The 25452-nt window shown below is 30.2% G+C and overlaps 3 protein-coding genes across 10 annotated transcripts in view; 2 read left to right on the top strand and 1 right to left on the bottom strand.

Moving 5' to 3' along the window:
* The first annotated feature begins 1089 nt into the window (after positions 1–1089).
* Positions 1090–13534, top strand: LOC124431243 (ATP-binding cassette sub-family G member 4). 3 transcript variants are annotated; one of them, XM_046978892.1, is made up of 10 exons: positions 1090–1302; positions 3834–4178; positions 9469–9586; positions 9827–10022; positions 10243–10390; positions 10468–10707; positions 10827–10937; positions 11032–11295; positions 11374–11630; positions 12907–13534. In XM_046978892.1, the coding sequence occupies exons 2-10, from the start codon at positions 3941–3943 to the stop codon at positions 13243–13245; spliced, it is 1911 nt and encodes a 636-aa protein (XP_046834848.1). In that variant the 5' UTR covers positions 1090–1302; positions 3834–3940; the 3' UTR covers positions 13246–13534. The 3 variants fall into 3 exon arrangements, with proteins under 3 accessions (XP_046834848.1, XP_046834849.1, XP_046834850.1); XM_046978893.1 differs by lacking the exon at positions 1090–1302 and adding an exon at positions 3622–3761; XM_046978894.1 differs by lacking the exons at positions 1090–1302; positions 3834–4178 and adding an exon at positions 9219–9372.
* Positions 13535–16232: 2698 nt separating this feature from the next.
* On the bottom strand, positions 16233–23180 carry LOC124431240 (lysine-specific demethylase 4A-like). Of its 4 annotated transcripts, XM_046978877.1 has the most exons (9): positions 22800–23121; positions 19582–22223; positions 18395–19377; positions 18123–18305; positions 17713–18012; positions 17435–17626; positions 17236–17349; positions 17037–17129; positions 16233–16770 (listed from the first exon to the last, which is right to left on the bottom strand). In XM_046978877.1, the coding sequence occupies exons 2-9, from the start codon at positions 22202–22204 to the stop codon at positions 16672–16674; spliced, it is 4587 nt and encodes a 1528-aa protein (XP_046834833.1). In that variant the 5' UTR covers positions 22205–22223; positions 22800–23121; the 3' UTR covers positions 16233–16671. The 4 variants fall into 4 exon arrangements, with proteins under 4 accessions (XP_046834833.1, XP_046834831.1, XP_046834830.1 ...); XM_046978875.1 differs by having other exon boundaries at positions 18395–22223; positions 23116–23180; XM_046978874.1 differs by having other exon boundaries at positions 18395–22223.
* An 885-nt stretch (positions 23181–24065) lies between these two features.
* LOC124431245 (ATP-binding cassette sub-family G member 1-like) overlaps positions 24066–25452 on the top strand; it is a 6519-nt gene continuing 5132 nt past the window's right edge. Inside the window, exon 1 of one of the 3 annotated variants that reach the window (XM_046978896.1) lies at positions 24066–25127. In XM_046978896.1, coding sequence (XP_046834852.1) covers positions 24971–25127 — 157 coding nt within the window. In that variant the 5' untranslated portion in view covers positions 24066–24970. The remainder of the gene's footprint in view (positions 25128–25452) is intronic. The other 2 variants (XM_046978895.1, XM_046978899.1) reach the window with 2 other exon arrangements.

The raw sequence follows: 25452 nt of genomic DNA, 5'->3' as shown, positions 1-25452 counted from the left end.
GTTTCTCCAACTGTCTTTCCTTCTTTCCGACGATAAAGTTATATTCCTGACAAGAGATAATGTTTAATCTACTGTTAAGCGATCCGCAATAATAAACACTTCATTTGTCCTTTCATTTTTTATAATTGACGTCAAATAAAAAATTTCACGAAAACTGTGATTATTCGAAAAAAAATGTATAATACATTTCGATAAATTCGTTTAGGATCATGAAAATAACTTGATCGTTCTACGTAATACGCGACGATAATTTTCTATCTTTTTGTTCTTTTTTTATTTTCAAATATGTGACTAACGGATGAACGAAGAAAAATCTATGTCCGAAAGAGGCGGGAACTGTAGATCGTTATAAAGCCCCATCTAGGGATCATTCATTAAAAGTTTTCGATGATAATGTCGGTAATTAAGAATACGTTAAACTATTTTACCGATACACACTCTTGTGTAAACATTTCTCGTGTACTTTAATGATAACGTGCCGGCTGCGATATTATTGCAATATTATCTATATTGTTATTTTTTTTTTATAAGGGAAATAAAATTTACAAAAAGAACATGCACGATGATCACACGTTGTCATTATTGATGAAAACACATTCTTTAACTGCAATGGATGAATTTTCATATAAATCTTTCCTTTGTTAGAAATAAAAAGCACCTTTTTTTCATTGTAAACTTTTGTTTTAAACGTTTTATGTATTAAAATGTCCTAGCTCATACGTACGAGCGTAAAAAAAGATACGCAAGAAAGGAAAGATCGTTTATTTCAACTAATCGTTACAATTATTATAATTATGCAAACGTATTCACATTCCATCATATAATCATATTCCATGTAATCATATTCCATCGAATCATAATCATTTATAACGTAAATTTTTTTTATAGGAGAAGAAACATTAAAAAAAACATTAAAAAATTCTACTGGTATATCTTGAAATATTCTTATCGATCATCAAATAAAAAGAAACTGGTATTAGAACGATAACGAGTAAGCTCGCATTAGCAAGCGCGCGTAATACAAAATCGACCAATGGATACGGTTGTGCTAATTTCGTGATTCGTAGTATGCGTCACTACTGTAACCACGAAAAAACTGAGAAAGACAAGTGCGAGAAGCGGTCTTTATCGTTGAACAGTTCTTTACAAGGATTCGGCAATGTTAGACGTGTCGATATCGAGGTGTTTTGTTAAAGTTTACCTTCAGTAAAGAGACGATCGTACGTGTAACTCGCATATTTGCGTTAACAGAAGGTGCTCTTTTTGGCTCAATATATATTGTATATTATTTATTCCTGATCGGTAAGTATAATAACATTCGTAGATTTTTCTCAATCTTTAAAATTTTACTTTAAGTGTATTTTTTGAAAATTACGATGAGCATTGGTTTTTCCTTTTCTTTATTCTTCTTTTCTCTCTTTTTTTTTTTTTTTTTTTTATTTTCGCAATGCTGCGTTCGACTAGTCGATCGGTCGATCAACATAGTCGGTACATTAATAGTATTTTACGCATCATAACCTCTTTCGACCGATACATTTTACGATTAAGATAGTTATATTAGGATGATTATCATCGTGTTTCGTTTCTAAAACGTTGATGTTGAGAAAGTAGAACGTTTAACCGTTTTACGGTCAAGCATTGCCCTTGCTTCTCTCTTTCTCTATGGAATGACGTTTCTATATGCGCATACGTATACGGCCATTTCTCTTCTACCGCTACGGTCGATATAGTACATGATAATCACCACGTGATATTTTAACCTCTCTCAATGAATGTTACTTTGAAAAACAAAAATGAAATAGAAGAATGAATCATTGACAATACGTTACCTTATAAATAATCATTTGAATTATATCGTCGACAGGATATCCTGTAAGCAGAAAAGATTGAAGTAGAATTTTAAAAGATCGCGTTTAAAAATATAATTCGATTACATACGATCGAAGTGAGCCATTGAAATTTACTTTACTAATAAAGGCTTTACGATATTTTCCATTTTATTATCGATCTAAGATCGACTTCCTAGTTGAAACGAACAAGTATACATGATAATAGACGAACATCAGTGTTGTAACTTTATTTTTCGATGTAACGAACGCTCATCATATGCATGTGCATTATTATGAATAATTACAATTCACGTTAATGTTAAAAACTAAAGGGAAAAAGTACATTACATATTTTCCTGCTATCATTTTCATTTTGTCTCTCCTTTTCTTTTTCCCCCTTTTTTCATTCTTTGTCGTCCATTATTTACTTTTTGCCATCTAACTTTAAATTCGCATAATCAATATTAAATTCTCTTTAAATTCTAATAAGATTGATTATTTGAAAAATGAATGATGAGTATCGTCATCATTGCCGTAAAACATGAGAACGAGTAAGAGATATGTAAATATTATAAAGAATATGTAAATGATTGTTTATTTAATTACTAAACTTGTCTTGAACGAGACATATACACATGTATATGTTATATATATATATATGTAAATATGAGATAATCGATGGGATATTGTTTAAATAAATAGAAAAAAAGAAAAAAAATAAAGGAAACTCGGGAGTACGAAGATATAATTTCTCAAAGAGATTCCATTATCTTTGATTATTATTGCGTGTAATATCTTTTAGAATTGGTTGCGCAAATATTCGTCAGTTTAATAATACAAACATATATGTACATATATGTCCGTGTTTGAATCGATTCTCTTTTCCGACTGATTAGTTAATAACGTTTCATTCAGATATCGTATCATTTTTATGATGTTGTGCTAACAAAACTGATTCCATTAGTATTTGGATTTCTGAATAAATAGAAAAAGAAAAAGGAAAAAAAAATGCAACAGAAATAATATCTTTCTGACCGCGAAAGTTATCGCGTTATAGTAGTTTTTGAGAGAAACTTAGTTGTATTTACTGTCAACTCGTACACGAAGATAATCGTGTTCTTTCAAATCCACTTTCTAGAAGGCAAGTACTTAGATAAGTACGTATCCGCCTAGTATTATATACATAGATCGAATATACAGACACGATGAAAGCTGACGCAAGGATTTCCCTTCTCAATTATTATTTACAGATTTTACGTTTCCCTATTCCCAATTTACTCCTCATTCTTCTTTATAGTTCATTGATTTTTTGACCGTAATCATTATCGGAATTCTTTTTATATGACATTTTTTTGTACCTTTTTCATGGTTAATGACTATTTTTCTTTTCTTTCGATATTTAAGAAAATATAATCTAGGCATTCATTGTAACGGTACTCTTTGAGGATCTTTTTAATCATCATTTTTCAAGAAATATTGGATCAATTCAAGGTACATTTGTTAGGTCGATACTCGAAATAAATGGTATAAAAGTCTTTAATAAAAGTATTTAATAAAAAGACGACTTGATAATTTTAAATTGTGAAATCACAGTGCATCGGATTTAAATGTATAATCAATAAGACTAGTTACATTATCGCATGATTTTTTTTTATCTAACAACATCGCTCGTCTATGTGAACGTACATATCTCTCTCTCTTTCTCTCTTTGTTTTCTCTTCAAAGTAGACCAAGATCAAAGTAATCAGTTTCTCGTTTCGTTTTATCGTGGTATGATGAGTCGGAACATTGATATTGTTTCTATCAATGTTATTTCAGCATTGATAAAAGCTGTCAAAGAACGACTTGCCTCGAGTATTTTGCATTTAAAAATAAACAAGTGTTTTAAATATATGTATATATAGATTATATGCACAGATAAATATTGTAAAGGTACATGCATTTATATCAGCGCACCCCATTTATAAAATTTATAATCATTTGATTTTTCTATTCTTTTTTAAGGAAAAATGATACAATCGTTTTGAGATCGAAAGAAGTGGATTTGCCGAGAGACGAGACAGAAATAACAGTACGAAAAGAAGAAAATAATATATCATCGAAAACTCACAATGACGAGTTGCGCTTCCACAAATTGTTCGCCGTCACGATCCTCCTTGAGTTGCTGTCAAATTGACAATACGAGTCAAAACAATGTACAAGATGTTGCGATTGTTACCGACACTCTTCCTCCTTCAACTTATATCCTAAATGAAAAGCATTCCTTCCCAAGGAGACCAGAAATTGACTTGCTCTTCAAGAATATACGATTTCGCGTGAAGCAATGGAATCTTCGAAACTTCTCTATAAGTAAGTCTCTATTTTTATACCTGGGTGAATTTACATAGTAGTCGTATCGTCATTCGATTATAAATTAATAGGTGGACCGGAAAGTAATGTCGCTTTCTTAAATTAAATTCAAACGAATAAATTTTTAACAAGTTTTTATTTTTAATCACAATCAAATATCGACATGCGCAGAAACAACATTACTTTCCGATCCACCTAATATAATCTTCTATATCGAAGACGCGGACTATATATAACAGCGCTTAACCTTTGACAAAATTAAGAAAAAATTGTTCGTGTTTATCGTCGTTCGTTATTCGAGATATTATTCGAAATGAAAGAAGTATTATGAAAACGCTTATGTAATTGCGAAAGTATTATCGATATATTTACCTATAGAGGATGCTTAACGACAATCAAAGAAAAAAAATTCCTTTTACTTATTTCGTCTCACGTGGAAAAAGTACGTGAAATTTTGAGTCTTACGAGTCAGAATGATAAAATTGTCAGAAGGATACAAATTCAACAAGTTAATTACTTTATTAATTCTAAATATCATATATATATTGTAATCCATGAATGTATATTGTAGTCGTCATTTTTCTTAACAACGACACAAAGTTCATATCAAGTCAAGTTTCACAGTATTCATGATCTCGCAATTATGCGTTACAACGCGCAATATTCTCTCCCAATCTTACAATTTTTTTCTTTATTTCCTTTTTTTTCTTCTTCTTTTTCTTTCTCTTTCTCTTCTCTGCCCTTTTGTTCTACTGCGCGTATGCAAATATTATAAAAATATTCGATTGATAATGATGGTCAATCATATATTTAATCGCTCATTTAATCGTTCGAACTATGGATTCCTTTTTTCTTTGCTGTCAAGCATATATAATGTATAAACGATTAATTAAACGAGCTTGAACTTGTAAAGATTAGTTAATCTTGATAAATCAAATCAATCTTTCCATTATGCGAGAATTTACAACTCTTTTTTTATTTTTATGTTAAATACTTTCTATACTTTGCTACAATAGATTAGCCTATTACATCGTAGAAGATAAAAGTACTTTTTAGTTAGGCCGCTATAATATTATTTTGTTTTATTTTCCTTTACTTTTTTCCTTCTTTCCTTCCTCTCTGATAATCTCTGATAAGTAACATCTAGGTTGTATAAATAGAAACGTTAACGATGAATAATTGATCGCGCTTGTAAGAGGTTTGGAAAATTTTTTGAAAATTCGATCGATACTGTAAAATCGTTAAGAAATTATCTTAAGAAAGTAGTAGACGCTTAAAGCAAATTGCAAGTGCATCTCGATATGTAAGAAAGATCATCACGAGCGTGACTCGCATTACACGTTTTGCTTAAAGTTTCGATTACGTCATCATTTATCTCTTTTTTTCTTACAATCTAAATACTTTTCTCTCTTCGCGCTACTCTTTCTATGAGTATACTTTTTTCTCTTCGACTTGTTAAATATTATCGCACAACGGAAAATTATAAAAGTTTCTTCTATTAATATTATACATATTTGTATAATAAGCGTAGTTTTACAAAAATCAGTTTTAAATATCTTACAATGATTGTATTCAATTAATTTATATGATATATAGTCCTTTCTTTTTTTTTTTCTTCTTTTCTTTCTTTTTCTAAGGCGACAAGTATGTATAGAATCGACTCCTGTTTATTCTCTTGACATTTCTATTCGCAGAAAATATATATTATTTTTTACATTACGAATTACGAGTGATTGTAAACAGACAATATCTAGCCTATGTATGCGTATATACATCTTATTTATTATTGAGCAATGCATTTAAGTACGCGATGAAGCAACCACACCGGCGTTCGATAGACAGTTGAAATTGTTTGAAATAGGCGGAAAATTAATTACATGGAGAAGGGAGAGAAGAGAGAGAAACTCCTTTCGAATGACTCAATTGAGTCATATCTTAAAATCTGTGTTTGATATACAGACTGTCCTGTTTCGAATCGACTATTAAAATGGATTTGATTTTCTCTTGGATCAAATGCTACGAAAAGATCTGACGAAATGTAAAAGAACAAGGTTACGCGCCTTGGTTGTTTCAATCGTATAGAAATTCTTTTCTTGTTCCATTGACGAAAAGGATGAGAATATAATGAAATAATAATTTTTTATCTAGACAAATGGACACATTTCGTTGAATTATTGTCATACGATTATAATTATGACAACTTATTATAACGCATGTGTCAAAGCCTGTTTATAATAACGAATTAAAAATGAATAGTCTTATAAATAAATATCTTATTGTAGCTATTGTAGATACTATTCGAAACGACCAATCAGACTTGCTCAACTTCGACGGATTTTCCTTGACTTTTTGACTTGGAATGTACATTGTTTTAGATCACAATTGCAGTAAGGAAAAAAAGCTATTAACTACAGTCATAATAGATGATGTAACGTTCGTTGCACCAATTTTCCGTTGCAAGCGACGGCCCACTTTTATTACGAATCGTTTCTCGACTCTGCTACTAATTAGCGATACATTATATGTCTCACATAAACGTTTTATAAATAGAATTAAAATCATTATTAAAAAACGTGATTATTTAAGTTAAAAATAAGGATTCTTCTCTTCTATCAATATTTTCTTCATTTTTTTTTTGTATTTTTATTGATGCTAAATGTTTTCGTAACCTTTAATCTCTCCTTATTTATTATTGAAGGTCGAAAGACAATCACATAATGAAATTTCTGTCGAAACTTATCGATAAACTTTTAGGAAGTATTTAATTCTCATTCATTACATAATTGTATTTAATATATACCTTTTTAATTATATACTATATTTATAGACATAAAATTTAATCGCATTATCGATTTTATTTAAAAGTTATCCGGAAGAATTTTATCTTCATATAATCGTAAATTTTAAAATAACGTCGTAGAGTAACGTCGAAACGAAACAAGAAATAAATGAGAAGGATAAAATTTTGAAAGTCGGAATTGCGAAGCCCCAATGATAGTTTGTTGCGTTAAGCTTTCGACAAATATTCGAACATTGTCTCCATGTCTTTGTTTTTAGAAATATGTGCGCATGAACATTTATATTTCTTTTGTAAATCATCGATAGCATATTTATTCTTTTATCACAAGTTATGAATAATACAAGAGTTTCTTAAAACGAATATAAAAGTCTTGCTGTAACGTGCTCTTCTTGCTCGAACTTACTTGATAATTTATCTGAGTACGAATGCGTCTGGGAAAATTTATCACCAATTCTCTGGATGGATGAATAATGAATTTTTTCAAATAAACGGGGACATGTATGCTTTACTCTATCCTTATTGGAGCTTTGCTTTTGTTTTGCGGACGAAAAAAAACGAAGACATATTGCGATTAATAAAAATTTTTCATTCCACACATACCAATGAATATTATTAATTGTTTATTATTATGCAAGTTACGAGATGGAATGTAAAAAAAGAAAAAAAACGTGCAATTACTACGAAACTATGATTATTGCATGACAGATGTGAATAATTTAATAATATGGCGAACGGTATTTCTTTGTTCGGAATACAAATCAAATGATTTGTAATCTCATCTTTCTCTCTTTCTCTCTCTCTCTCTCTCTCTCTCTCTCTCTCCTCTTTTTCTTTTTTTTTCTTTTACGATTCGAGGAAAATGTACCAACTCTTATAAATATTTAGTTTTGTAAGTAATTATGTTTCTATTATCGTTTCAACAGAAACAAGACATTTCTAATGATTCATCTCTGACTACGAAGTTGATTATTTTTAACATATTTTATTATATATGTAATATATATAACGTATATATATAACATATATATATATATAACATATATATATAACACACACATATATATATATATATATATATAATTATAATTATAATTGTATAATACCAACTTCAAATACTAAATATTTATTTAGCAATACTTGAAAATTATGTTTAATTTAATACAATGATTTGAAACTACAGTCTATATTATATAAAATTATGCTATAATTTTATTGATACGTCCTATTAGAGGCTCATATTTTTTTCAGGTTAATAATAACATGACATTAACAATTTTATCACTACGTATATCAGTTTTAAATTAAATAAGTACCGAATGACAGATTTTATTTATCTCTCCGTTCTTAGGAACACTTTTTTCCTCGATAATTTTAATGTAATTGAAAATATTACATCTATTACAAACAGTAAGCAGTGGTATCGAAGCGTAATAAAAAAGAATAAAAAAAAAAAAAAGAAAAACGTATCTCATTGACACATTAATGAATCTTTCGAAATATTTTAACGCGACTTACCAATAATAAATCTTAACAAGTCTTATATCTATTGAAAATACAAATGTGGTTCAGTATGAAAAAAAATTAACGGTAAATTCTATTTAAATATATATAGGAATTATACAAGATATAAACAAACAAGATTTATAGAATTTCATAGCAAAAACATTATGAATAATTATGATATCATTTCTTTTTTATCTTATTCCTTCTTTAATTTAATTCATCAATTGTTGTACAACTTTCTCTTTCTACCTCTCTCTCTCTCTCTCTCTCTCTCTCTCTCTCTCTCTCTCTCTCTCTCTCTCTCTCTGTCTGTCTGTCTCTCTCTCTCTCTCGTTTCATAAACTTTCGTTGCCTACTTTCTCCAAAAGTCATATCTGATTGCCATCCTAAACACATGAACGTGACACGCTCGCACAAACGTATACAGTTTGTATTTTTTCTACGCGTTTCTCTTAAGCACGTTCTTTTTTTTGTTCGTAATTATATATACAGTATTTCTTCTAAGAAATATATATAAAAAAAAAAGATAAAGAAAACTTATATTATTTTAAAAGCCGAAGAGATAAGTTTAATTCTTTTATCTTAATAACAGTTCGAATTTCAAGGATAATAACATCGACGAGGTCCATCCAACCATCGAATTAAACAAAATTTGTTATTAGATACCTTTTTTTACTCGGAATATCATCTAGCTTGATTTTTTTTCTATGAATCGATGCAAATTATGTCACGGACAGGATTCTCGATGAGTCTTAGTGATTCTAATAATAATGTGTCATCTCCCATATCTTTTCCTGGTATTTGGAATCCATAGTCTAAACACTAATTAAAAAAAGAAAAGATATCAAAGAGATTAAATAAAATAAAATTAACACGAGGTATATCGGAAAGGTAATTATAACAAAATTTCTTTCCGAAATTGACATTAAATAATTACAAATGATTTTTTAATTCTTTCCTTCCCTATGTTTATTCATTTTAACACAGAGGACAAAGAAATTTTACATGGCGTTAGTGGAGAGTTCAAAGCTGGCGAGTTGGTTGCCATTATGGGACCATCAGGAGCTGGAAAATCGACTCTATTAAATGTGCTGGCCGGTTATACGTAAGTATATATTTTCGATTATAATGTACTGTCTATAAGCTGTTATTGAATAATAAAATGGAAGATTCGTACATATTTAATTTTTTGCCTGACTAATCAAAATATTTATACGTTTCTGTTCATTAATATTAATGGCAAAGTAAAACAAAAAAAAGGAATAAACACTTGATAGTTAAAGTATGAATATTTTTCTTATACGAGAATGCTATTCCTCTTTTTTTTCATTCATTATCCTTATAGTTTAAAAGGTATGAGTGGCGAGATTCTTGTAAATGGGAAAATTCGAATACCGCATAGCGAAAGATGGAGAAGAACGTCATGTTACATACAACAAGACTCCTTGGTCCGAGGAAGAATGACTGTTGGCGAAGCAATGACCATGACAGCCCACTTGAAATTGGGCTATACTATCAGTTCGGCTTACAAACACACTCAAGTATGTATGTTTTCTATTAGCTTTAATATTTCGAAACGAATGACGTAAGCATTTTTAAGGATATAAATGATTTTATTCTAACAATAATATTATTCTTATGGATTTATTCTTTTATAAAAACTTGAATCTCATAAATTAAGTAGAAACTATCTTCCGTATATTAAACTTATGTAGCACAATATTTTGAAAGCTTGATTTGATAATCACTTAATGTCATAAGGTCTTGAATCTTTTGGAAATGTTGGGTTTGAGTTATTGCTACGACACACTATGCGGAAGATTATCCGGTGGTCAAAAGAAACGGCTTGACGTCGCACTTGAGTTACTCAGCAATCCATCAGTTTTATTTCTTGATGAACCTACGACTGGTTTGGATTTTTTTTTCTTTATACTTCTTCATTCTTAATTTTTCATTCGTCCATTTTAATATTCGTTTCTTTTCTAGGATTGGATTCAATGTCCTGTAGTCAGTGCATAGCTCTGTTGAAAAGACTCGCCAGAATGGAAAGGCGTACTATCATTTGCACGATACATCAACCGAGCGCGTTAATTTTCGAAATGTTCGATTCGCTTTATGCGCTCGCCGATGGTTGCTGTATATACAAGGGTCCGATTCATGCTTTGTTACCACACTTTTCGGCGACTGGAATCACCTGTCCGGCTTACCACAATCCTGCGGACTTTCGTAAGTCTAAAAACTTTCTGTAAAATTTTATCTTTTAGATCTATTTAACTCGATTAGCGACCATGCGATTATTAAGCGCGATGTCTCTCTTAACCTTTTTTTTTTTTTTTTTTTCCCAGTTATCGAGGTTGCAATCGGAGAGTACGGAATATCGGTTGATAAATTAACTGCAGCCGTTGAAAATATATGGAACAAGGAAACACCAGAGCCGATAAAAGATTCGGTTGAAGGTAATGTCTTGTTGGAAATGGAAGAAAAAGAGAAAAAAGGAAAAAAAAATGATGCAAATACTTTCTAAATGTTAAATCTATGATTGCTTGACAGATAATATGGTTAAAGAAACATCACCACCAGCTGGTTTTCTAATGCAGTGTTATCTCCTTTATAAAAGACAATTATTATGTCTGAAAAGAGATTATACGCTATTGATGGTGCGATTACTTTGTCATTTGCTAATCGGTATTATATTTGGCTACCTTTATATGGGAAGTGGGTATCGTGCTAATGGTGTCCTCGCTAATTACGTTTACTTGTATGGTTCGTTACTTTTGATCGTTTACACTGGAAAAATGGCGGTGACTCTTGCATGTAAGTATTTCGCGGAAGATTCTACGTCAAATAGAAAAATATTTCTATCGAATCTAACGATAAAAAATTACTTTTTAGTTCCCTTGGAAATGAAAATTCTCACAAGAGAACACTTCAATCGGTGGTACAAATTGGCACCCTACTATATCAGTTTGTTACTCGTTGAAATACCATTTCAAGCAGTATGCGCTGCAACTTATCTGGCAATCAGTTATTGGTTAACGGGACAGCCCGTAGAAACTTATCGTATTATTTCTTTTATGATAGTTAGCATAGCTGCAACTTTAACAGCGCAAGCTTGGGGATTCTTTATCGGTGCGACTACGCCAGTTAAGGTAAAACGTACAAATCATTATGTCTATTTATATATAAATTAAAATAATATTAACCCTTATCGGACGCTAACTTTTTATAAGTGATTCTTAATAGGTTGTAGCTGATTTCAGTAAATATGCGAAAATTTTTCTGGATTAAAAGAATAACATTTTTGTTAGAAATATAGTCCATAAAGTTTTTGACTTTCGAAAATTTGAAAAAATACGTTCTCTCTTAAAAATCTTAGCGAAAAATGATATATTGCACATGAAGTCTTTGGAAAAATAATCTTTTATATCACTTAAATAGATTGTACCCATATTCAAAATCACATCAAAAAAAGCAAGCATTTCCTCATACGAAATATTTTTCCAATTTTGCCAAATTAATCTGGCGGATAATTCTTTCTTTGCAATTTGCTCGTTCACATATAAGTTTGTTTGCGTTATAATTTCCGTTATGAATTCGTTAATAATAAATTTTTTGAAATAATCTATTGATTGCTGAACATTTCCAAAAATTTGGCAATTGATATTTGTAAATATTCTACTAGGATGACCATCATCATCACTCTCGATTTTAATCCAATCATCGTCCGAATTATCATTTTCTATTTCTACATCATTTTCTTCTTCACTTGAATACTTTATAAGCATAATTTTTCTTTTCTTAGGATGTAATAAAATGTGACTGCTAGTCTCATCACTAGAATCAAAATCACTTTGAGAATTCTTTTCAAAATATTCTCTGTCACTATCACTATCGAAATTTATAAAATTTTCTTTATTCATTTTTGAACTCAATATATTAAAAATTGAGTACAAAGGGCAGTAATATATCACTGGAGATGTCAATTGCTCTATTGCTGATACTTATCTGACAAGGCAATCGTACCCGGATTTCACAGAGAGAGAGTTTTGACAGATTTCGTCTTGTCACTTCCCACGTGACGTACGATCACGGTGATAAAGTACTGTTGTCACATGAGAAATGATTTACGACCGATAAGTGTTAATACGTTCGCGAATGTTTGATATTTTTTTTTAAAAACAGTTTTATGCTATTATAAATAACATTTTCTACATTGTGCCTTTTTCTTGACAACAATCATTTCTCTCCAATTATCTTACTATTATGTTATACTACAATGTGCGTTGAAAAAAAAAACAAAAAAAAAAAAATAAAAAAAAAAAAATAAAAAAATAAAAAAAAAAATAAAAAAAAAACCAAAAAAAAAGAAAAAAAAAGAAAAAGAAAAGGAAAAACAACATTTGTTAATTTTATTCTTTCTCGTAGATCGCCGTGTTCCTCGGACCCATCATTGCAGTTCTCTTCTCGGTATTTGGATTTTGCGCGACATACTTGGACACACCTCGCGCTTTTCGTTGGTTATTCCATATATCCTATTTTCGCGCCAGTTTCCATAGTCTTCTTTATACAGTTTATGGGTTCGACCGGATGGATCTCAAGTGCGATGAATTTTATTGTCATTACAAGAAGCCAACGAAATTCTTAAACGAAATGGATATCAACGATACAAATGTGATAAATAATTTGATATTGATCATTGGTATAGGAGTACTTATGCATTTGCTAACGGCTAGTGCACTTTGGTGTAAACTTAATAGAAGGTAGAACTTTATGCATACAATCGCATCGGCAAGAAGAGCAATTCAGTATTTGTTCAACGAATACTATTCAATTTTTTACTTTAACGTTACCTTTAGTTACTTGCTTTAAATACATGTATATTACGTGTATACTACATAATATATACTTGTACTATGTATACATTGTTTGTGAATCTATCTGTGATGCGAACTGCGCATCAGTAAACGCACTATCTCTACTTAAGTTGTCTCTAAACTTTCACATCTAACTGATTTTATATACAATAAGTGTAAATCTTAAAAAATTTCATTCGTCAGTTCTCTTACTATTCTCCATTATCAATCGTTGAATTTTCGATGGCAGCATATATTAACATTATTTTGTTATTACATTAATATAATGGAATATGATTATCTTTGCCCCTTATGTATATTTAGTATTTTATAAAAGATACAATCTTCGTATATAATTTATTTTTATTATTTTTGATGAAGCTTTAAAAATCATCTTGAAGTATATATATATATATATTTCTTTGTTTACTCCTTTGGTTAGAAAATAAAGTGATAAAGTATAATGTGATACGTCCGTGAAGTTTTCTTTTCTTTTTTTTTATTTATTTATTTTTTTTTTTTTTTTAATATATTTATGCAAAAAGGAGTAAATCATTGATAATGTATATATTAACGAACAGATGTACATATGTTACACACATTATATCGTAGCGAATCTATTTGAAAATATATCAGAGCTTTAAAATCTCAAGAATAGCACTGTAATATTATAATAATATTTTTTTAATATGATTAGAAACTTTACGAATGTGAACGATAAAATATGGAAATTTACTTTTGAAATAGCATTGTTATATCTTTGTAAATAAAATCAAAACAAAAAAATATGAATTTGATTTTTAATTTTTAATTTATAAAAAAGATTAAAAGATACACACAGATCATTAATAATAAAAATACGGTGAAAAAAATGGTTCTTTTTCTTTTCATTAATTTTCCATATTTCACAAAAAAAAGACAATATTTAAGAGAATTCTTTCGAGTTCATGCCAAATGAACGAATTTTTATAGAAGAATAATATCGTAATATGATTTTCTCGAATAAATATGCATAAAAAATATGCTCCCTTTAAAAAATTGATTTATCCAAGTTTGTATCTATAATTTTTGAAAAAATGGTAACGAAATCACCTCATTTCAATTATCATACTTTATTCAATCAAATTCATTTAATTTTAATGAAATACTCATTGCCAATATCCAGTATGTGTGATTTTTTGTGACAAAAAAAAACAAAGAAATGAAAAAAGAAAAGAGAAAAATAATAAATATTCTAAAGGGATCAATTGTTCGATGAATAATTTTGAACAATTTTAGATATATAGTAGATATATAGTTGAAGAATATTCTCTACTTGATATATCTTACTTTGAACAATGGATCTACACATATACATTTTAATTCACGTTTTAACAAGATATTTGATTTATATTGTATTTATATTTTCTATGATTTATAATACTATACATTTAATTTCAAATGTCTATTATTAATATTCGATATCAAGAATTTCTAATCGAAAATAATATAATAATCTTATTTTATTATTTTTGTAAAGAAAATTAACATATTATTAATGAAATTAAATTAGAAATATAGTAGTCTTGAAAATTTATTTATAGTGAACGCTTCTTCTTTAAAAACATATATATATTTAAACAGCAGAGGAAATGATAATAACGACTAGAAAATACTGCCGTGATAGGCATAAGAACTATATATGTGTTTTTATACATATATATATACATAGATATATATATATATATATATATATATATATATATATATATACATGTATACACACACACACACACACTACTATTCTCTTTTTTATTTAAAAAGGAACTTGGATAAAATCTGACAACACATTGACAGAAAACTATATAACCTTATTAACAATCTTTAGTCGCATTTGTATGTAAATATGAACGCTTTATGAATATTATTGGAAGCTGTTTATAAAGAAGAAGAAAACAGAGAAAAAAACAAAAAAAAAAAATGTGTTTTGTCATGATTATTATTAAACTAAACATGAATAATTTGTCTCATACGCATACGATGATAAAGCTTTTGTTTACAATGACTTTTTAAAAAATATACAATATCTCTTTAACTAAATTTAAACATTAAAACATGAGAAATTGCTATAATGATTTTCATAATGAAATGATTCATATAATATGAAATAGAAAATCTAATAATCATGAAAGGTCTGTTTAAAAATGTTTACACATATTAATTTAATCGAGTATTAATTTATACTACAAATAGAAAGTATTCATTTGTATTATGAACATCATAATTTTTTTGCTTTCTTAATCAAAATAATGAAAAAAAAAAAAAAGGAAAAAAAAACGGGTAAGAAACAAACAAATTTTTAAATAAATGTTTTGACTAAAAGTAATTTGAACTAATACAAATTCTAATTGAAATAGATTAAAGTAAATATCTTTTAACAATACTCGCATAAAACGTCAAATATTTAGATAAAAAATGGAAAAAATGAGAAAAGATATGAGAAAAGAAATGTCTAATACATTTCTTCGGGATATAATAAAATAATATAATGACAAGATATATTTTAACATCCAAAAGGCTTTTCTCAAGGCTTCTAAGAGAAGGAAACCAATCGTGTATACATATATATATATAAGTGTATATATATATATATATATATATATATATATATATATATATTTATATTTGTAAAGTACCTTATCTCTCCCTCTGTATGAGTGAGTGTGTATGAAAACTGTAAAGAAAAATTGATCGAGAACAAAGTTTCGTTTAAAATCTTAAGGAAATTTAACCGAACGAATGAACGTGAACATGTTAGTGCATATTTTACAATATTGTGTCTACTACTAGTTCGCGATATTCAATTTTTTTAGCCATTTTAAGAGTTCTCACGCATACATATACAGATAGAGATATACACAAGTGCACACGCTTCCACACACCGATCATCCATAAACTCTTGGGGCTTTCTTTCTCACTTTCACAAACAATTCTTAAATCAATTCTAATAATTTGTCAAAGTATAAAATACGAATATTAAAAAGGAAAATCTAAATATTCATCATTGCCATCGTAACATGCACCTTAGTGAGAGATCGCATTTTATTGTAAATTTTAATATAAATTTTGTATCAACTTTTCCCTTTTTCGGTATAAAATTGTGTTCTTATAATTTTTCTTAAATAATGGAGATAATTTCCCTATAATCAGATTATATGACAATTATGAGATTGCCCCGGGATCTGGAACGGATCCTGAATCATACAGATACTATTTTAATTTAATATTTACAGAAACGAGATGAAACATTATTGTATCTATCGGTTATTTACATTATGGTAGTATACACATTGGTGCCTTAATCACAATTTTTCACTTGTTTCGCGTGCCTTTGCGCGTTTGATTCATCTTCTATGCCGTAAAGATGATACCTGTGCTTCATTTCTGTGGCAACGGACTTTAATAAATTATACAAATATAAAAATTAGGAGAAAAGAAATTAAAAAAAAAAAAAAAAAAAAAAAAAAAAAAAAAAAAAAAAAAAAAAAAAGAAAGAAAGAAAGAAAGAAAAAAAGAAAGAAAAGAAAAAAGAAAGAAAAAAAAAAGAAGAAAAAAAAATATTTAAAAATAAACTATAATATAAAACGAAAAAATAAAAAACAAAATATAATAATTGAAACGAAAATATATACAATAAAATAATTATAATGCTACTAAACTTACCAAACGTGAGCGTACCCTTTTTGGCATATCTTCTTGTAAACTATATATATCATTACGTTTTAAGGCAAGTTGAGAACCATCTTCAAAAATTACCTAAAAAAATAACATGTTCCATGTTAACAAAAGCACGTGCGAATAACTATTTGTTGCAATTACATTTGATTTGAAATCTGCAAATTTTTGTTTCTGGCATACTCACGGTATACATAATTTGATGATTAGTGCCCTCAAAAGTACCGTCGTACACTTCACCGTCTGTCCAATTAACAGTAACAGCCGCTCCAATCTGAGGCGGTTTTCCAGGATCATAATTCTGAATAATAATACACGTTATTTATTCGTATGTATATATAATAATCCATCAAGATAATTTATAAATATCTCGTAAAAAAACTTACAATTATATCCAAAGGATATAAATCATCGCTAAAACTGTTGTCACTGAAAGTGACCATATAGAAAAGTGTATCTTTTATAGATTCTACTTTCGCTTTATAATATCTTGAATTCCGATGTTTTGCCCATACTGTTTCGCCCTGACGAATGACAAGAATTTTTTCCTTACCTTCGTCATGACCATGGCAAGTTACCTGCAACCAAAGATTTAACATTAAACGTTTAACCTTAAAGAATAAATATAACACTAGTAATAGTCGATCAGAATTCATTTTCTCACCTGCAACTCTTGACTATTATATACTGGTATTACAAAAGTAGCACCTGCCACAAGTCCACACGAAGGGTGAAACAAATTATTACATTGGGAACAACTGAGGCAAGCGCCATCGCTGTGCCCGCAATAACAACATTGTTGTTTTAAGATATCTGTTCTAATTGTTAATACATTAATAGGATCTTTGTTGATAGCATCTTTAAAAGTTACACCTGGTAATATCAGAGCACACAAAATGTGTGCCCAACCGCCATCGCTCGTACGTTTCACAGCACCTCCACGCATAGGGCATAAACAGCACATCTGTTTAATAAGAAAAAAATAAAATGGAGAATTAACTTTTATAATAGTTCTCTTTTAATAATTAGTTATATATTATTTTTTTAATATTAGATATATGCCATAATACATACCACGTCAGTTTTACCAGCCTTACATTTATCGCATGCCCAATTTGATGCATCAGTGGGCAAGATAGTAATTCCATAACAGGAAGCATGAACTGTTACATGACATTCACGACATCTCAATAGTTTGTCATTTTCCGATTCAATAGCTTGCTCCTTTGAATTTACAGCAAAAAGTGTTGCTGATACCTGTGATAGAGGAATATTATTAAAATAATTATTGTAATTATTTTCTTTCTCTTAAAAGTTAAACTTTAATAAACATAATGTTCTCTTACCCATATTGGAGAACTTTCAGGTAGAATAGTGGGTTTACAATATTTCCAATCAGGTGGCATTAACTGACTATTTCCACAACGAGTGGAAGCAAAAGTTGCACAAATTGCACAATGTGAAATTTGAGCACTCCAATAATCATTGAAAGCTTTCATTAGGTCATTGCTCGGAATATTTGGATTTAACATATCAGAAATATGACCAGGTATAGTTAAAGCCGGATGCGAACTGGAAGAACTTTTTTCTTCCGATATAATTGTCGATTGGAGAAGCTGTTTTTTCCTTGTTGTAGCTTTTTTAAGCTTCTCTTTGGATTTCCTTCTGGCCACGGGTGACTTAATTGGTTTTAATTCTGGCATTTTCAAATATTTATTGTTAGAATTTGTTTCTATACTTTGCCGTTGAGATTTAGACACATTAAAGTATTTGTCCTCTTGCTTTATCAAAGGTGTCATAATAGCTCTCTGCTGATTTTGTAAATTGTTAAAATGATAATTTAAACTATATGGCGTATTACCTTCGACCTTCTCAACCAATACACTTGTACTAGCTTGTTTTGTATCTAAATCAGGTGATACGTCAATCTTTTTTGCTGTACAATTAAGCAATGACTTTGCACTTGTACGTTTTATTGATTTTCTGCAAGTTTCTTGATCTTTATCAATTTTTCGGATGATTAAAGAATTTTTTGAAACCATTTGTTCCGACGATGGTAAAATTCTCGTTAAAGGTGCAAAATTTGTTGATGAATTATCATTACTATGTAAGGTGGATTTACTTGGTTCCATTGTGCTCAATTGAATTGGAGAACTTAGAGTAATCTTCGAGCATTGTGAGGTCAATGGATTAGGAGGAGGTGCAGCTAGTAAGACTGTATTTGAGTCTGATAATTTTTTTAGCTTAGTTGTGAAGGTTGCAGTTGTTGCGGGACCTATTTGAATATTCGTACAAGTATTCAATATGCCACCTCCTCCTTTTGTATTTGCTATAGATAATTTAAATGGTCTATTACACTCGTCATTTGATAAGAAAATACTGTTATTATATGGAATTTTCCAGAAATTTTTTGTCATCTCTTTATTATTTGAATCATTAATTGATTTAAATTCTATACCTTTCTTTCCGCTGATATTACTTTTACAAAGTGATTGTGATAAAATTGTACTTTTTGGAAAATAATTACACATACCTGTATTACCTTGAGTTTGAATAGTAAATGTCGATGAAGGATTTTGTATTACGGTCTCTTTGTCTATAACTTCACTTTGTAATATTGGTGGGTCAGTGTTAAATGATGTATTTGGCAAAAACATAATGCGCTTCGTATCTTGCTTTGTATCTTGGACATCATCTTTGGATAACATTACCAAATTAGGAGCAACATGGAGCCCTTTCTCGACTTTAACGGTATCATCGATTTCTACTTTTGATATTACTTTGGTATTGGACAGATCTAAATGCATCAGTCTAGGTGCCTTTATTATATCCTTCCTTGTGTAATTTGTAATACATCTTTCTGTTTGAACCATTCCAACACTTTTGTAAGACGTACCACTGATCATCTTGGTATCTTGAGTATATAATTTTGAATCCTCATTTAAAAGTTTTATACCTGCACTTTCATCATTTTGTTTATTTTGTACAGCAATATTTTTTAATATGTTTATATTAGGGAATGTTGATTTATAAATAAGCTTTGTATTTGCCTTTTTGGTATTCTTTATGAGAGAGCATTGTTTCTCTTGCATATCAATATTTATAGGATTATCAATTTGCTTTTCGTCTTCGTAAGAAGAATGTATTATCTGTCCACTATTGGTAATATTTACTACAGTTTTATCCTTCATGGTGGTCATACTAAATTCATTCCCAACAGAAATAATATTTCCTGGTAATAGGTTAATTTTCCTTTGATTATTGGAAATATCTTTCATAGTAGATGCTTTATGAGGGCTAAGACTTGGCATTGCTATTAGCTTGCGTTGTACATCAGCATCAGAAACATCTAACGGCTCATTAGGAACAAACAAAGGTATGTTTGTATGTTTACGCTTACTTTTAGAAGTATTTTTCTGCTTTATCTTATGTTCCGGAGTCTTAGAATGTTTTTTCCTTTTCTTAGGGGACGATTTATTAGTAGTTTCTAGTAAATTAGATCCATCGCTTGACAATTGAGAGATCAATGTATTACTATTACTTTCTGATGCGACATTAATATTGGTTTGAAACAAATTATCTTGATTTAATAAATTCTGTTGATCAATTGATTCTTGATTAGAACCTGCAGAAATCAATTCTGATTCTGATCTAATTAAAAGCACATCGTCTGTGCTTTTTGGACTAATCAATTTGCCAGAATTTTTCTTTGTCTTCTGATCCTTTTTCTCTTTTTCGTTACCACTTTGCTTCTTCTTTCTTTTTCTACCTTTTTTACGATTATAGCCATCATCATAGACAGTTGCTTCATTGACATCCATTTCACCTGCCTTAAGCCAAATGTCTTCCAATACTTCCAATTGTTGTTCGTCTGGTTGATCGTCACCATCCTCAAATTCGAGATCTTGTAAAGCTTTCTTTAAATCCGCCGGAATGTCTGAACGATTAACTAACTCGGCCATATCAACGTCAGGATTGGTGCCAATTATATTTTTCTTCTTATGAATGGTATGTCTCTTATTTTTAGGAGCAGCATTTAAATAACTTTGTGGTAACTGTCCATTACTGCTGTTACTACACAATAAATCCATCTGAGAGGGCATAGGCGCTGCCGTTTGTCTAGGATCCTCTGGATGAGGACCAATGTCTTCACCGCGAAGCCACAATTCGTATCTTTCCGGTTGAAAGCGCTTGACAAATGTATCCATTGATATTTTAACCATATCTTTACTGCATGTGCATTGGGTAGCTCGTTTGCCATATTCTACCCATCTGGGTGCAGCAAAGTTTGTTGATTCTGCACAATTGAAACCATGATTAAAACCAGCATGATATCCATAAGGAAATGTTATCATTATTTCGCCTGCTTCTTGCGTTATCTTATTACACGGAATAGAATATTGTCTTAATATTTGTGGAGATATTAATGACATTTTATGACGTAAAAAGGCTTGACAGCTTTGATAACTAGATGGAAAGAAACCACTGGCTAATCTCTCTAGTCTGCGGCCATGTTCCGGTGGTATAGCGTACCAAGTTTTTGGTGCACCAAAATGCAGATAATTAATCGAATAAAGATCCATATCTTCCGTATGCCATGCGAATGTAGTTTTCCACATTCCAAAGTATAGATACGCCGTATTAACGCCATCTATAGATATACCATAATCTTTATTTACGTAATCCAATATCGTCCCTAAATGATTGATATTCCATTCTTTTACATCTGGATCAGTTAACGAACCAGATACATCTGCTCCATATATAGGAGCTACGTATGTTATATTTTTCCAATATTTCCTCTCTAAATCTTCATAGTCAAAATGTCGAGGCGTATTATAACGATCAGAGTTAGCTAACTTGCTATATTCTTTGACAGTCATTGACTTTTTTTGGATATTAATTTGTTGATAAAGACCTTGCTTTCCGGTAACAACTTGGCATATAGGTGCAGGAATCGTAAGATCTAAGGTATTCAGGTCGTAACCACTTTTTCTTGGTATCCATTCAGGAGGTGGAATCACTTTAGCCAATCCAGCTTTATGAGCTCCTTTGCTTTCCATATACTCTATATACTTTGTAAAATCTTTGAATTCCTCATAAGTGGGTCTGAAAACTTGAATACGGGGTACACCCCGCGATGCGTTGTTGACCATTGTTCTTTAATTTTTAAATCTGAAATACAAAAGGCCACAGATTAAAACTTGGAACAAAAAGTAAAATAATTATGCAAATTGTGATATGTGTGTGTGTGCGTGTGCGTACATATATATATACACATATATATATATATATATATATATACACGTGCACGTGTACACAACACACGACTTAATTTGATAGTTTTAAATAATATTATCAATTAGCAAAGCATACATAGCAATATTAAAAGCATTAAAGGATATGCAATGTTTGAAATTCAAGTTATTATATAGAAGAAGATGAATAGAGAGGACGTGATATTAAAATAAAAATTGTATTGATTGAAAAAAATATAAGTGAAAACAATAGATCAGCTAAAAAATGATACGAGAAAACTATAAATCAATTTTTCTAATTCATTCATAATGTTGAAAATGATGTAATAAAATAGTTGTAAGCTCACAAAAATAAAATATGCAAGTATATGTAACTAAACACGATGAAATTCATTAGAATTTCATCGATAGCGTTCAAAGTGTGAACTAGGTTCAATGTTTTCAGAATGAAACGTGAGACGGGAGAGGTGTGCGTAAACAAAATGGATGATACCTGTTTCGTTTTGGTATTAATTTCTTATATGAAGTCCATTAATGAAGAGTTAAGATTTGAAAAAAATAATTAGACCGATCGACATCCCCAATGGATCCCTCGACGAGATCGTTTATTTCAAGGTAGATCATCAAAGCAATATTTCCTCTTGAATATGTCGATGTTAAAAGAACGTCGATTATATACTTTAGTTTTCTCTACTTGAAATGAAATTGTATAGATTCATCGAATAATGGAAGAATAAATGACACGTGGATAACAGAGAAAAATCACTTTCTACACACTAAAACACCATATTAAATAAAATTTTTCTTACAGACTCTTAGGTTTTTGACAATTACCGCTGTACCTGACGGCGTCGTAGATGGCAATAAAGGTGGCATTGCATCGCGACATGATGCATCGTGAAGTGAGCGACGTTGCTAGACATTAGAAATGCGCATGCACGACGGGCGGCAAATTTAAAAATGTTCATTTAGTCACGCACGCACTTTTCCTTCAATAAAATGATATATATATTACATACAAAGAATTATTTGCTCAGTGATAATGGTTTATAGCAGGTGCTCATTATGTTCGTTGAGAAATTTTTTAACAATTCTTACGATTTTTCTTAAAAACAACGATTAATATTATTAATAAATTATATTTTACCGATATTTTTCCACGGGATATTATTATAAGAACGAAAAAATAAATGGAAACACAAGATTTTATTATTTTTTTAATAAATTGAATTCATTTCAGTTTAATTTAATTTAATTATACACGATAGAAAATATTACAGATTGTTGCAAAGTGATCCAATAAAATCTCTCTTTCTTTATCTCGTATCTAACGAAGCAAATGATAAGTTGAGACAATAAGAAAGTATTTTTTGGAGTTTTTGATAAAGGCATACTTAAAGTGCATCATCAGAATCGAGATCAAAATGTTACAACATTGTGGATTGGCGCATACATACATATATACATATACTTTCGTAACGAAACAAACACGAACGAATAATAGAGAGAGAGAGAGAGAGAGAGAGAGAGAGAGAGAGAGAGAGGGAAGAGAGAGAGAGAGAGAGAGAGAGAGAATCTAGAACAATAAGCAATAATAAAGAAATGTGAGCTGTGATATGATTAATAATCGTTTCGTTTCTTTTTTTATTTCTTTTTTTTTTCATTTATAATTCTCTCATAATTAACATTTTTTCTTTTTCTTATCATGCATCATATCCAGCTAGCTAAATTATTTTTATTCACTTTCAAGCGGTGAATTCGAATAACATCGATACCAGTCTGACTACTTTCCAACATCGTATCCGGTGCTTTGCCAATCGTATTTATTTTTTCCTTTCTCTACACTCTACCAACACAAATTATCGTTTAAAAAGATAGACTTCAAAGGTACCTTGTATAGCACAATACCGTGCCAAATTAGTGCTGTTTAACGTTTTTCAAGTAAATAAAATTAAACAAATGAAACATAATAAAACAAACAAAGTCTCTCTCATTAATTGTTAATCATACAGCTCTAGATTATTTCGTAAATATCGAATATGCAAGTTACATTCGTGAAAATAATGGAAAAAGGAATTATGAAAGATTTCGAGAAATAACGTGAGGAAAGAAAAATATTTAAAAAATAATTTCAATAGGAAATTATTGTTCCCTTTGCTGCTGAAGATAATGACAAAAACAATAAAAGAAAAAAGTTTTGTTGGTAGTGAGTGGATTAAGAAAGGAATACAAAAATAATGGTGCCGGACAGAACGGAACGGGACGGAACCGAACGAAAATGGAACGGAATAAAACAGAACGGAACGGAACAGAATGGAACGAAACGAAACGAAACTGACCGAATTGGAGCGGGAGCATAACGGAATAGAACGGAACGGTATAGCGTGGAGGACTTTGCGCGAGAAACAAAAGAGGGAGAGACGCGTGCGTACTTTGTACACGCGCGGAGGCGCTCTTAAAAGTTCAGAGAGCGATAACAGTTTCCGTACATTGCGGAAAGCAGCATTACGTTTAGTCATGCCAACGTGTTAAAGATACGCATGCGATCGGACAAGCGTGAAACTATAACGACGACAAAGCAAAAAGAAAAACGAAGAATTCTCGAGATGGACACGTGACTCGTGTGAAAGTGATTCTCGTTTGTTTTCGAAGAAGATCCGGAAAATGGCGGTAGATTCGAAGGCAGCCGATTCGACCTCAAATTCAACGACTAATTCGACGAGCCTTTGGAAAGAATTGAGTATCGCTTGCATCGATGATCCTTTCTTTCTTAATTTTCAAGATATTTCTTATAATAGACGCGAAAGTGCCCTAGCGAGAGGTAAATTTTCTTTTTTATATATACGCGCATAATTAAAAACGTACATATGAATATATAAATATACATGGCATAAAGCTTATGTTCAGGTATCCTTGTCACGAAACGATTCATTGATTGAATTTTTATCATTAGTAAGCTATTCTATTTGTGAATGTTCTTATTTATCGCTAAAGAGTAAAATTCTGTAATTTATTGAGAAAATGTACACACAGTTTGCGATCCTATTGAACTCGAAACGCTGCTTTGTCCCGTCTTCTCTTATCTATTAATAACTTGCTTATCGTATATCTGAACTCGTGTCCTCGTCGAAATGTCGTTGTACTCT

This window comes from Vespa crabro, chromosome 20, assembly GCF_910589235.1.
Source record: "Vespa crabro chromosome 20, iyVesCrab1.2, whole genome shotgun sequence".
NCBI classification, from domain to species: domain Eukaryota; kingdom Metazoa; phylum Arthropoda; class Insecta; order Hymenoptera; family Vespidae; genus Vespa; species Vespa crabro.
This window is presented reverse-complemented; position numbering and strand designations above follow the sequence as displayed.